The following is a 12,228-nucleotide window of genomic DNA, read 5'->3' as shown; positions in this document are numbered from 1 at the left end:
TATGGGTCCACTTTTATGTTTTGCTGTTATTCACATCCCTGAATGACAGAGTTCAAAAAGATGCTGAAAATTACTATACTTTATTATATATGTAGTTAAAAATTCAAATACAAAATGTATTTCACACATATTTCTTTGTGATACAATGTGTAATATTTTCTATGTTTGGAAAAATATGGTACTTTTCTGTATGAGTCAGACATCAGCTGAGTTAATTAGCAAATCTAAAACAACCTGCAGAACAGAATTCATTTCTCCTTGGTGCTGTGCCTTGCTTTTTAATAGCAAATCATATGAGCACCAGTTTGGTGCTTTAGGCCAAACACCCACTATTTGACAACAAATAATTGGTGACAATTATGCAAATGTAACAAAAAAATAATACTATCTGGGTAACCATGGCGATGGCACTTACATTCACAGAACACTGGTCTGCTTGTATGGCTTTGATGTCCACACTTAGCAGCAGTAACATGATGCTAAAACACTTTCCAAAACAGGCTGTATTTTGGCACAGCTTCCATTAGCTTACTAACATGCTTATAGTGACACTGCTAACATGCTAATGTGTAGCAGGTATAATGTTGACCATGTTCCCCATCATAGCTTATCATTTTAGCATGGTAATATTTGATAACTATCACAAAAGGCAGTGTACAGCAGAGGCAGATTTTATCTTCATTCATCTTTGACATTTTGTCAGAAACCAAAATATTAGACAAATTGAAATTTTTGACCTGGCACTGGCACTAGGGGCAAGATTACCAAAGCTAATACAATTCATCCAGAAGTGAATTTGAATGTCTGTACCAAATTTCATGACAATCCAGCCAACATTTGGTGAGATATTGCTACCAAAACCACACGCCAACCTCATTTTGACAGAGTCAGGTGATCACCAAAATCAGTTGGATTCATCTGCTAGGGAGCAGCAATGTCTGTACTTGATGGTCATCCACCTAATAGTTATTGAGATGTTTCACTGTGGACCAGGCTGGTGCACTGGCCGATTAACATTGTGACTAACATTATGATCCCCAAAACCATGCTGCTAGCATGACAAAAAACATCTAAGCTCATTAGTTTAAGACCTTTTCACTATAGGTATTGTCACCACGAATTGCATCAGGACACTCCTCGTGCCCCTCCTTTACTCCCTTTCTCAGTCTTTGTCCATTTTCTAAATTTGCAAACAACATCAGCATTCTTTTTTCAAGGAATCCCTCTGTAAATTAAAAAAAGCTTTATTTTGGAAACTTTTGATGTGATTAATGTCATAGTTCAGATAAAATTTGATCTTCAGAGGGCATTCCTTGTCTGTGTGTGTTTTTTCGAAATCCAAAGTAAACTTTGCATGAGACTGACTGTAATGTTTTCAGTTGGTCTGTGCTAAGTATTGTAAACATAAAGTACATCTGCAATGCTAATGCACCAAAAAAACAAGGTTGCCTCACCCTCTGACAAACCCTACCCTGTTCCTAGTGAAATGTGATGCCTGAATGATTTGATTTGGCCAATTCTCAGGAAGCCACTTCCTTAGGCAACTCAACTAAAGCCCAGGACAGATGCAGTCATGACCAACAGTGCAGTAAATGCATAGCTTTTTTTGAACTGTTGTTTGTGTATTTTAAATGAATATGAATATGAATTTTGCACCACTGTTGTGCCCAGCTGTTGTTGTCTCAGTTCTTTTTTTTTTTTTCAGATAATTAACCTGCAGTGTTATGATGCTGTGTTAAATAGACACACTGGTACATACAAATGCATGATATTACACTTTGGTTGCTGGAGAAATCCGTTTAATGCAGGCCTTTGTTTTTGTTAGACATCGACTAACAAAGATATTTGTCTTGCAAGGCTCCGTGTGGGCTGATTAAACACTAACTGGTTTACACAGAGAGGTGATGTCGTAGCTTACTGATGGCTCCTTGAGGGCTTCAACCTCAGCCCCGTTGGAGAGCTCTGACCTCCTATTATCTGCGCAAAAGGAGTCAGGCTTGTCCTGCCCAGCTTTAAACCCCCACCCTCCATACCCGACCCAGTCAACTTTAGGCTGAGTTGACCCAACTAGCATTACATTTAACTAGCACCTTTATAATTGTTCCCTTGGTTATGCAGGGAACTCTGCTTGCCATGGGTGTGAACGTGAATAGAGAGGGGGTTGGAGCCTTGTGACTCTCTCTGACCCTCTCTCTCTCGCTCTTCACCCACTAGTGAATGAGCGGATTGATCTCTGGCTTCTTCACTCTGCGTGGTGAGAAAAGATAGCTGGTGATTTGGTATTGAGCCCCAGCAACACAGATATATGGAGTCAGAATAGCGTTGCGCTAAGAGGCAGTTTTGTCTAATTACCTCTTTTCAGCTCCACTGCAGCACAGAGAGCGAGAGAGGGAGAGAGACAGAGACAGAGAGGGAGAGGGAGAGAGAGAGGAGATAGTCGTTGCCTCCCAGCTGACACTTGCTGTGCCGTCTGATGCGTGTTTTTATGTTTCTTACAAAAGCTCTCCTTTACAATGCTGTGTACTCAGCCATGTTTAGGCTACAGAGCTTGCCTAACCTCAGAACTATGCTTGGCTCCAAACAGGGGTGGGGTAAGTTATACTTTGAGATGGATTAATTTGTGTTACATTAAGTTTTTGATGTCTCAATGTGGTATTGCAAGATTGCCTCATGGTTTCTTCACAGGCTCAAGTACAGCTCTTTACATCCTGGAACAGGCTTTGCACATCATTCTATTTTTTTTTTTTTAATTCTATTTTCTGAATATTTTGCTGCTGTAATGGGAAACGGGCCTCACTAACTACCGTATGTGGGTCAAACTGATTAAATTATCTGATACTTTGCCTCACTTTTAATAGTGGTCATTGCATTGGTTCAAGCCAAAAACAACAGTCAGCGTGTACTCCTTGAAGGTGAAACATATTCTGTCCTGGTGAATAGTTTGTTAATTCGATGCTTCTGTTGCAGGTAATCAAAGTTTATAATGAAGATAACACCAGCAGAGCAGTAGAGGTTCCCAGTGACATCACTGCCCGGGACATATGCCAGCTGTTTGTCTTGAAGAACCACTGCATTGATGACCACAGCTGGACTCTTTTTGAGCACCTTTCCCATCTGGGAATAGGTAAGATTTTGTTTTCCCCAGTATTATCTTTTTTTTTTTTTTTTGAGAATAACATGGTTAATACCCTAAACAAATCTCAAAATGCTCAAGTTGTGTTTAATCGAAAGGTCCTATTGCAACCAGTCAGAGGCTCAGAGCTACATGGTGCCCTGTGCTGTTCATTGTAGCCAAAAGAAAAACTCTTTGACGTGTATTTTATTTCATTGTTATTTTGTTGTCTCAGTCTGAGTCAAGTGTTAATGAATAATAAGCAAAGTTTTTTTGAGGTAATGTTTCAGATAGTTTTCACTGATGAAGTGAAAACCAAATGTCTGTATGGCTGGAGGACAAAATTTTATGTAATTTTTTATAAAGTCTTAGTAAGATAATGTGCCAAGCCAGCTGTGGTTTTAGTTTGTTTAAATATACATAGCTCTACCTCTGCTTTTTTGATAAATTTACAGCATGTGCTTGATTTAATCATGTGATGCTAATGTTGTTAGTCCTATGGGCAGGGTTTGCTTGATTCAATCGGGGGAGTGGCTGTAGGTGGTGGGGTGGCGAAATGTGTATAAGAATGGAGCAAAGCAAGTTGTCTGTGTGTTGTGTTCAATCCTAAACCACATGTGAGAGGAGCTGATGTTGTGCTGTGTCTTTGTCACTGTGAGACCTGAACTGTAGCTTCCTTGTGTAGAATACTATCTCTTATCCTGTCTTGGACTTGCATTAATGGTGCAGTGCACGTTTGAAGACATCACTGTCTACACTGACACATATGGAGTTTCTCCCACTGTATGATTTTCAACCCTACTGGTATTGTCCGCATGGCTTTGGTTGTTGAATGCATGAGGTTGCTGTGAGCTCTAAATTACCTGCTGCTGTCAATTTGCTGTTAGCTATAAACTGTTATGTAACATACATGTCAGTGTTTGTAAATTAAAGGGACATCACCTCCATTTGCATTGAATAATGGCATAAAATATTCTTCTCAGTAAGCCAACAGTGAAAACACACAAATTTGTCAATGGTATATTAACGTTGATCTGCAAGAGGAGAGTGTGACTGCATAAATTATTTCTGAGCTGCATTTTCACACTATTGCACACATTACATAATTCCTCCATCTGTTCTGTTCCAGTCATCAAATATCTATTTTTTAGTCAAGACTACACTATCATTGTTATCCAGAAAAATCCATGTATCTAGATATTTGTTCTTTAACTGTATTCAGATAAATTGAATAACTAAATTAAATTCTCCTTTCAGGCCTTTTTGACACAATTCCAGTGAGCTAATGTAACCCTGTAAGAACCTTTTGAAATGTGTCAAAATACAATATCTCAAGGCTTTGTTTTTAGTACATGTTTTTTTTATGGTATTAAGGCTGTAGACTGTAGTTTCCTTTTTTGCACAACAATCATATTTCATGTGTAAAGGGCATATCTATAAATGCTTATTCAATTAAATCATTTATAAAGGAGGGCGTGTGTCATGTTTCACATTTATTTTATCAGCCACATAAATCATGACTAGTCACTCGTTGCCTGTTGCTTTCTTTGTCATAGTTCACTATGCACCGCTGCTTCACATGGCAGTCTGAACAAAAAAAAAAAAAGTTTTCCCATTAATTCAACAATCATTTTTAGTTCTAGGAAATAATTAATGTTTATGTTGTACTGCCTGACTTCAGAGCCACACTCTCATCCAGAGGTTACACATTGATACAGGGTTAATAATCAAACTCTGTGCCTCGAAGTTAAGCAATATATCTCTTGCAGGAAAATCTTTTGCAGACATAATTTCTCTGTGATTTTTAGAAAGTCATATCTTTAACTTTGGTTTGGCATTGTAGCTGTTTTTGCTGGGTCTCCATTTGTTATTGACAGAGCAGTGAAAAATACATTTAATCTCTTGTTCATTTTCTTTCCTCCTTGTCACACTAGAGAGAACCATTGAAGACCATGAGTCTGTCATGGAGGTGCTATCAGGCTGGGGGATGGACACAGACAGCCGGCTGTATTTTAGGAAGAACTACGCAAAATATGAATTCTTCAGGAAACCTCTGGTGAGTTTGTGATGAAATTATGTGTGTGGTTTTAACTAACCCACCTATATTCCCACCACAGTGCGGGTTAAGGAGGTTAAACAGCGTTGCTGCTTTCATGTTGGTAGGACTTTTTCCCGGATCACATGGTCTCCATATCCAGTGAAACCAATGGGATGGTGGATCACTCTCAGATTATACAGGTATCAGGTTCTTTCTGTTTACATTGAACTCACTGCCCTTGAGTGCCAATTGTGAGTTTCCCAACCTCTGTCTAAATGTGTTGTACTACCTTGAGAATTTACCTCACACACACACCTACTGATGAGTATTTCTCCCTCCAAAACAGACCTTTCTCAACTCCAGCACTTGTCCAGAGATACATGGACACCTTCATGCCAAAGAACAAAGCAGGAAGTCTTGGAAGAAGTTTTATTTTGTCCTGCGGAGGTCGGGGCTTTATTTTTCCAATAAGGGAACTTCCAAGGTCAGCAAAACAAAATCGTCCACATGCAATTTAGGAAAATCAAAAGCAATAAATTTCTGTGGGTTATTTGTTGCATACAACTAAAACCCTGTGCATACACTAAAACTCTGTTGCATGCAGCCCTAATTTGATATGTAAGTGCATTACATTGGTCCGTCATGTATGTACACACAGTTCTTAGTTTACACAGTAAACATACAAGATAAGAAAAAATGCATGGCACCATTTGAAATAATCTATGAACACCCATTGTTGTCCTCTGTTTTTACACTATGGGCTCACCAGTTCATCCTCTGTATATACTGTATCTCACTCATGTTGTGCGGGGGCAGTGGAACAGGTTGAGCTTGATTTTCCTTAGGTCAGCTGGCACAGCAGCCAGGCAGAAACGGTGCTCTCAATGCTGCTGACAAGTGAACCTTATACCTACGCACCAGCCATGCCAACACAACCACTTCTCAACTGCTTTCATTTCCTGCAACAGTAGACCTTTTGTTGTCCAGCACAGGCAGGCTTTGGAATGGTGCCCACTTTTACTCTAGCAGGTTTACCATTCATCTGTGGTCTTGGTCAGACACGTTGCTAGTCAGTCAGCACAGACACTAACGGCTGTGGCTTTACTTTAAATAAGGAAGTGGCAACGGAGTGTCACATGAAAGCAGAACAATGGGAGCCCTTGTGCTTTTTTTTTTTTTTTTTTCCTTGGAAATTTATCTCTGGCACAATGTGGCTGTTGATACTGATTAAATACAGCCCCTATAAACATTTCTAAATTTATCTTTATCTCTTTCATTGCATTTATAGGTCAACCACACCCTGAATTACTGATAATAGTGTTTTATAGATTTATAGATAAATATGCATTGTTTACCTCTGTTACTAGATTAGACTGTAAGCATGGTTGCATTCAGATACACTATGGTATTTATCCACTGCAGTTTTAGTTTTCTAATAGAAGTATTTCCTATTCATTTCTAAAAGTAAATGACCTTCTTATGCACTGTAGACAGACATGTTGTAGAAATTAAAATTAGACACAAATGTATAATTTGATGTTGCCTGACAGTTCATACTCTTTGTTTTACAGGAACCAAGACATCTCCAGTTCATTGCCGACTTTAGTGACAGTGATGTCTACACTGTTTTGTCAGCCAAAAAACTACATGGAGCACCTACAGATTATGGCTTCTGTGTCAAGGTACCATCACTTTCTAGACATGCCAAAACTGTACAGAAGGAGCAGAGGTAGAGTATTGATTTCCAGCATGTTGAACTCCTTTTGTCTTAATGTAACTTCTCCCTCCAGTCCACAAAGTGTAGTTCAGCCCGGGACTTGAAGCTGCTTTGTGCGGATGATGAGCCCACCAGGACTTGCTGGATCACAGCCATGCGCTTGTTAAAGGTTGGCTTGCTGATCACAAACTGCGGGTCTGTGTCTAAGAGGGGGAATGCTGAGTCAATGCTAGAATCAGATTTAGCTTTGGGAGGAGGTCAAGGGAAACTATTGAGTGATGCTGGATTAGCACTCCATCTCTTGATAGAAGCAGCATGTGTTCATTGTCTGGATGTCTGCTAGATACAGTTTAAAGCATTAGTCACTCTCCTGCTTGTCTATAAATAATATACAGTAAAGCTCAACAGACTGATTTATTTGTATCTGTCCATTTTCATCATTATGCTACAAGTTTACTGAAAGTATTTTTAAATTAACATGTAAGAGGTTCACATTTAAAAATCTGACATTTTTCTGTTTCAGTATGGGATGCAACTGTACCAAAACTTCATTCAGCCACACCAGAAGCAAAAAGTGTCTCCAATGGTAAGCTGAATCTCTTATTGTTTCACCATCTTCTAACTCACTTGAAAAATAAACTTTTTAAAAAGCTGCTTTAATCAGTATTTTTATATGTAAACAATGTATCAAGTGAAATCAATCAATCGCAGTGACAAATTTTGATGTTTGCCTCTGCTGTATGGAGCCTTTTAGCCCCCTTTTTAACATTAGCTCATTGTTTTGGTTTTTATCCCACTAACTTTTTGCTCATTAACCTCATTTCCAACTCCCAACAGTCACCTTTCTTTAAGCCAAAAAGCGTTGGTAAATCCACTTTATAGTACGTGCCAAGCACCAAAATACTGTCATGCTGAAGATGTTGGCATCTATCTAACTAACTCTACTACCCCAGGTCACCAAAAAAAGAAAAAAAGAAAAATGAATGTATCAAACACATGTCAACACACAGGATTGCAGTAATAGTCTATAATTGAGTAGGACAAATGAGGCACCTTCAGTGTGTTAATGTGGATTTCTTGTCCCATAATAGCCTCAGACTCTACTGGGAGTATTCTTGTGGCAGTGAACACAAATCTATTTATGGCTTTTGGACATGTTCATGAACCCTCTGCTTTCTAAAAATACACAGTGATCAGCTGCTCTCAGATTTAACAACTCATCACCTCTTCTCTGTTGTCAGAGGGTCATATGTGACCAGCAGCCTCGCCAAGAGGATTAGCTAGAAAGATAGAGGAGTGCATGAATCTGCCAAAAGGAGGGTCAGGCTGTTGAATCTCCTGTAGTCTACAGGACAGATTTAGCTATACCTGCTATCCTGAGAATACAGTTTTATAGGTTCACACTGAAAAGTAAATGAAAGCCATATTTAAGCACAATGTTACCGTAAGTGAGACATTGATAAGTGGTGATAACTATCTTTACACTGGAATTGGAGCAAAGTACATAAGAGGAACTGGAATGCCTCTATCCACAAAGTAAACACTGCTCACTTTTTTTAGCCACTTGTTTAAATTGCAGGCTTAGTCGATGGTAGAGGAACAAATGTTGTAATTTAAAAGCTTTTTGTTAATCCTGATTTAAAAAAAAATGTCTTCAGTGTGCACAGTTATTTAGAGCCACTCACTAGATGGCAGCTTAAAGGACTAAAATGTGCCCATGTGTCATTCTTCTCAAAGCCACACTAATCCTTTTTCAATGGGGTTTTCTGTCTGGAATCATCTCGAAGTGATGAGGATGGAGTCATGATGCTCAGACACTAGATGGCAATACAATACCACATGACAGCAGAAGTCAGTTCACTTCTCTCAGTATACAAAGGAAACAAAAATAAGAAGAGCCTTGGCTATTTTGTAGAGTATAAGACATTTTTGCATCTTTGTTTCTCTATCTTTTCCATAATTGTGACAAAGTGAGGAATGATTTAAGCATACATGAGCTCACACAGTCCTTCAGAAATAACAGCATGATAACTGTATCATTTCAGAGAAGCATCTCAGAGAACTCATTGGTGGCCATGGACTTTTCTGGCCAAAGGAGCCGAGTGATTGAGAACCCATCTGAGGCGCTTTCTGTGGCTGTAGAGGAAGGCCTGTCATGGAGGGTAAGTCCGGTGTCTTATTTAAAAACTTTGTTGCTCCTCTGAATGAAGAGTTAGAGAAGATTCCTAATACTGTAAACAAGAAAAAAGGATAAACTGGAGGTTAATTATTGATAATGCTTTATTTTGCAGTTGCTATATTACGGTTATTTCACATATACTCTGAACATTTTGCTGAACTTAATGAAAATCTCTGAAAAATAAATGTGCTAAAAAAAGTGTGGGAGAATCTAGTAGCAAATTCTTCAAATGTAGTCGCATATTCTTACAATTTACAACTTTATAGTTATTAAGAATTTACCTCATGTTTTTGAACAACACACATTATATTCATACAGACAGCTGGTTATCACAACAAAATGTCAGGTCAACCGCTGTAAGCGCCTCATAATTAAACTAGATTAAGAAGAGAGGAGAGACAGAGTAAATTAACTATGTTTTCAAATTAATTTGACTAATGTTGCGGCTGTAACTCATTTTCGCCTCAGAGGAAAAGCTGCCACCGTCTGAGCAGTCATGGGAGCCCCTCCACATCACAAAGTTCAGTGTCAAACATAGGTTCGTGGGACACATTTTTATATTTCTGATTTACTGTATGAACACCATTGACATAAATAATTAGTGACATATTCTCCCTGTGTGCGCTTCAGCTCTGCACTTGGCTCAGCCGTGGTTCCACAGCAAACTGTCTCGGGATGAGGCTCAGCGTCTAATCACTCAACAGGGTCTTATTGATGGGTAAGCAACTACAGTAGACACTTTACTGTTTAAAATGTGGCATTAAAGACATCTGGGTTGTTCACTGTAAATAGCATTTAGTGTATGTTCCTTACACAGTGAGGATTTTATTCTATACCTATCTAATGTGAGTCACATTTGAATTCTTTGCACAACAGAAATCATCTAAATTTAACAAATGCACTTCCAGTTGACAGTACAGTAGTACAGTTGTGTGGTGAGTAAGTGCAACATATAATCATTGAGAGTGTGACATACAGTAAATCTTCTGAACCTACCTTTACATATTTAGGTCTGTCAACAAACTGTAAGCAAATCTCCAATAAGCAAAAACAAAGGGGCCAAAGCAAGATTCTCTAGTGGTCTGTGATGGGATTGTGTGTCATTTTTTTTTTTTTTCACATTTTAGATAGTTATCTGTATTTTAGAAAATCCTAAAATAGAGTGAAGGTAAGGACTTAGAGCTACAGTGAAAAGTTTTCTTTTTGCTTTCAGAGTATTTCTTCTGAGGGACAGCCAAAGCAACCCTAAGACATTCGTACTGTCACTGTGCCACATGCAGAAAGTCAAACACTTTCAGATCTTACCTGTGAGTAAAATCCACTGCTTGGATATACAGTTCCAAGATGCTTTTTATCCATCTTACAAAAATTACCTCCAAAATTTTAACCTAATTTCCAATAAGTAATTTATCTCTTGTGTGTTATTCCCTTGTGTGTGGATGCACATTCAGGTGGATAATGAAGGGGAGTTGCTCTACAGTCTGGATGACGGTCACACACAGTTCACTGACTTGATCCAGCTGGTGGAGTTTTACCAGCTAAACCGTGGGGTGCTGCCTTGCAAGCTCAAGCACCACTGTGCTCGGATCACCCTGTGAGCAAGGGAAGTAACAGACCCCTGAGGGCCCACGTGCACCTTAACTCCAGGGCCTTTCTGGACAAACACCCCCAGTGTTCTTGTGCCTTGAAGAAGAAAGATATACACAATAACTGAACAGCCATGCTAACTGAAACCACTGTTATCTTCATCTATAGTTCACATTCATACTGTGGTACATGGTCCGCCTTTTTTTTTCTATTTTAGAAAAAGCTGAATTTGACAATAGACCATATGATAACTCACTATGGGCGCTGAAGATGGTGTGCAGTTTTATCTGGTTAACACTACTCTGTTGTGGGGCCATATGTGGCAGTAAATCCAGTTCAATCATGGCTTCTTGTCCTGTATATTGTAAAGCGGAATGTGTGCTGCAAACAGATTGTGATTCTGACAACATCATGATGCCAATGAAAGAATGTAGCTTTTCTTGGTAAGTGACATACAGTAACTGGAATTTGAGTTTTCACTGAAAACATTTCAGCAGAAAGTCTACTGCAGTATGTATACAGTCGTTCAGTTCTGGTCTGTCAAAGCAAATGATGATTGAGTCCCAACAAGAACATAATCATAATTGTTCATTTGCCAGCAAGTCATGCTGGGGATTGTAGTACCCAACACCTCTGTCCTGTTAAAAATGAGTAAAACTAAGCTAACATACTTTTCATTGTCATTGCATCTCTCTTGAGTATTCAGGTTTTGTTTTTGTTTTTTTTTGTTTTTTTGTTTGTTTGTTTGTTTTTGTTTTTTTTAAGAAAATGATTGTTGTTTTCTATTTGAGAGATAAAATGACCTCTCAGGAAGTGTCACTGTGCATGCTCTGTATGCTGGACTGCGTCTGCTGTAGAGAGAAAAAGAGAGGTAAAGTACAGGTGTAGAGGTGGCACACAACCTCACAAGCCTGCACTGTACATTAGTTTTAAATGTATGTGATTAAATGAAATTTTCTATTAGATGAAATCAGTTGTGGGCTTGCTTTAGAGTAAGGGCAGAAAAATATTTCACAAATTTTAGATAAAAGCCATTAAGATGGAAATCAGAAATACTGTATGACTGATTTTGATCACATCTGAATTCATTGTATATTGAAATTTAGCTTTTATATGTTCCAAAGATTCAGGTACACCATGTGCAAAGCCTGGGTTGGTTGTATTTTGATGTTATTACCACTGCTGTGGGTAAACAGTGTCATATTGTTTTGTTTTTGAAAAGCCAATAATGCATCAGCTTTTCAGAACAAGGTGTTCTACATCAGTGACACGATTGAAATGACCATCTGGTGTTTGTTGTTTCATTTATTTTACAGCTGGACAACAGTGCATTGAACAATGAATGTCATGGACTGCATAGTTTTATATATATAAACACAGCCTGTTTGTAATGTATGAGTTTGTATGATTTATTGTCACATTTAGTGTTTTCTGACTCCCAAAGAACTGTAGAATAGTTATTAGAAAATCATTGTCTCATTTTGACTGACTCTCTACAGTAGATATCAGTGATGTTTAAAACCCATAAGCAATGTGTTATTCATGTTTACTGTGGTTCAGTAAGCAGCACCACAAACTCTTAACTCTAACGCCTA

General features: G+C 38.5%; 1 protein-coding gene across 3 annotated transcripts in view; it reads left to right on the top strand.

Annotated features, from left to right (window-relative positions):
• Positions 1–12,024, top strand: part of grb14 (growth factor receptor-bound protein 14) — a 28,166-nt gene extending 16,142 nt beyond the window's left edge. For all 3 annotated transcript variants that reach the window (XM_071473825.1, XM_071473828.1, XM_071473837.1), the window contains 12 exons: positions 2,968–3,124; positions 5,047–5,168; positions 5,276–5,350; positions 5,497–5,634; positions 6,722–6,832; positions 6,941–7,036; positions 7,391–7,453; positions 8,913–9,029; positions 9,515–9,584; positions 9,677–9,764; positions 10,260–10,353; positions 10,498–12,024. In XM_071473825.1, coding sequence (XP_071329926.1) covers positions 2,968–3,124; positions 5,047–5,168; positions 5,276–5,350; positions 5,497–5,634; positions 6,722–6,832; positions 6,941–7,036; positions 7,391–7,453; positions 8,913–9,029; positions 9,515–9,584; positions 9,677–9,764; positions 10,260–10,353; positions 10,498–10,644 — 1,278 coding nt within the window. In that variant the 3' untranslated portion in view covers positions 10,645–12,024. The remainder of the gene's footprint in view (positions 1–2,967; positions 3,125–5,046; positions 5,169–5,275; positions 5,351–5,496; positions 5,635–6,721; positions 6,833–6,940; positions 7,037–7,390; positions 7,454–8,912; positions 9,030–9,514; positions 9,585–9,676; positions 9,765–10,259; positions 10,354–10,497) is intronic.
• The last annotated feature ends 204 nt before the right edge of the window (positions 12,025–12,228 follow it).

This window comes from Trachinotus anak, unplaced genomic scaffold (assembly GCF_046630095.1).
Source record: "Trachinotus anak isolate AG129_WGS33_773 ecotype Australia unplaced genomic scaffold, CSIRO_AGI_Tana_v1 ptg000001l, whole genome shotgun sequence".
In the NCBI taxonomy this organism is placed as follows: domain Eukaryota; kingdom Metazoa; phylum Chordata; class Actinopteri; order Carangiformes; family Carangidae; genus Trachinotus; species Trachinotus anak.
Note: the sequence above shows the minus strand (reverse complement) of the source record. Positions and strands in the feature narration are given on the sequence as shown.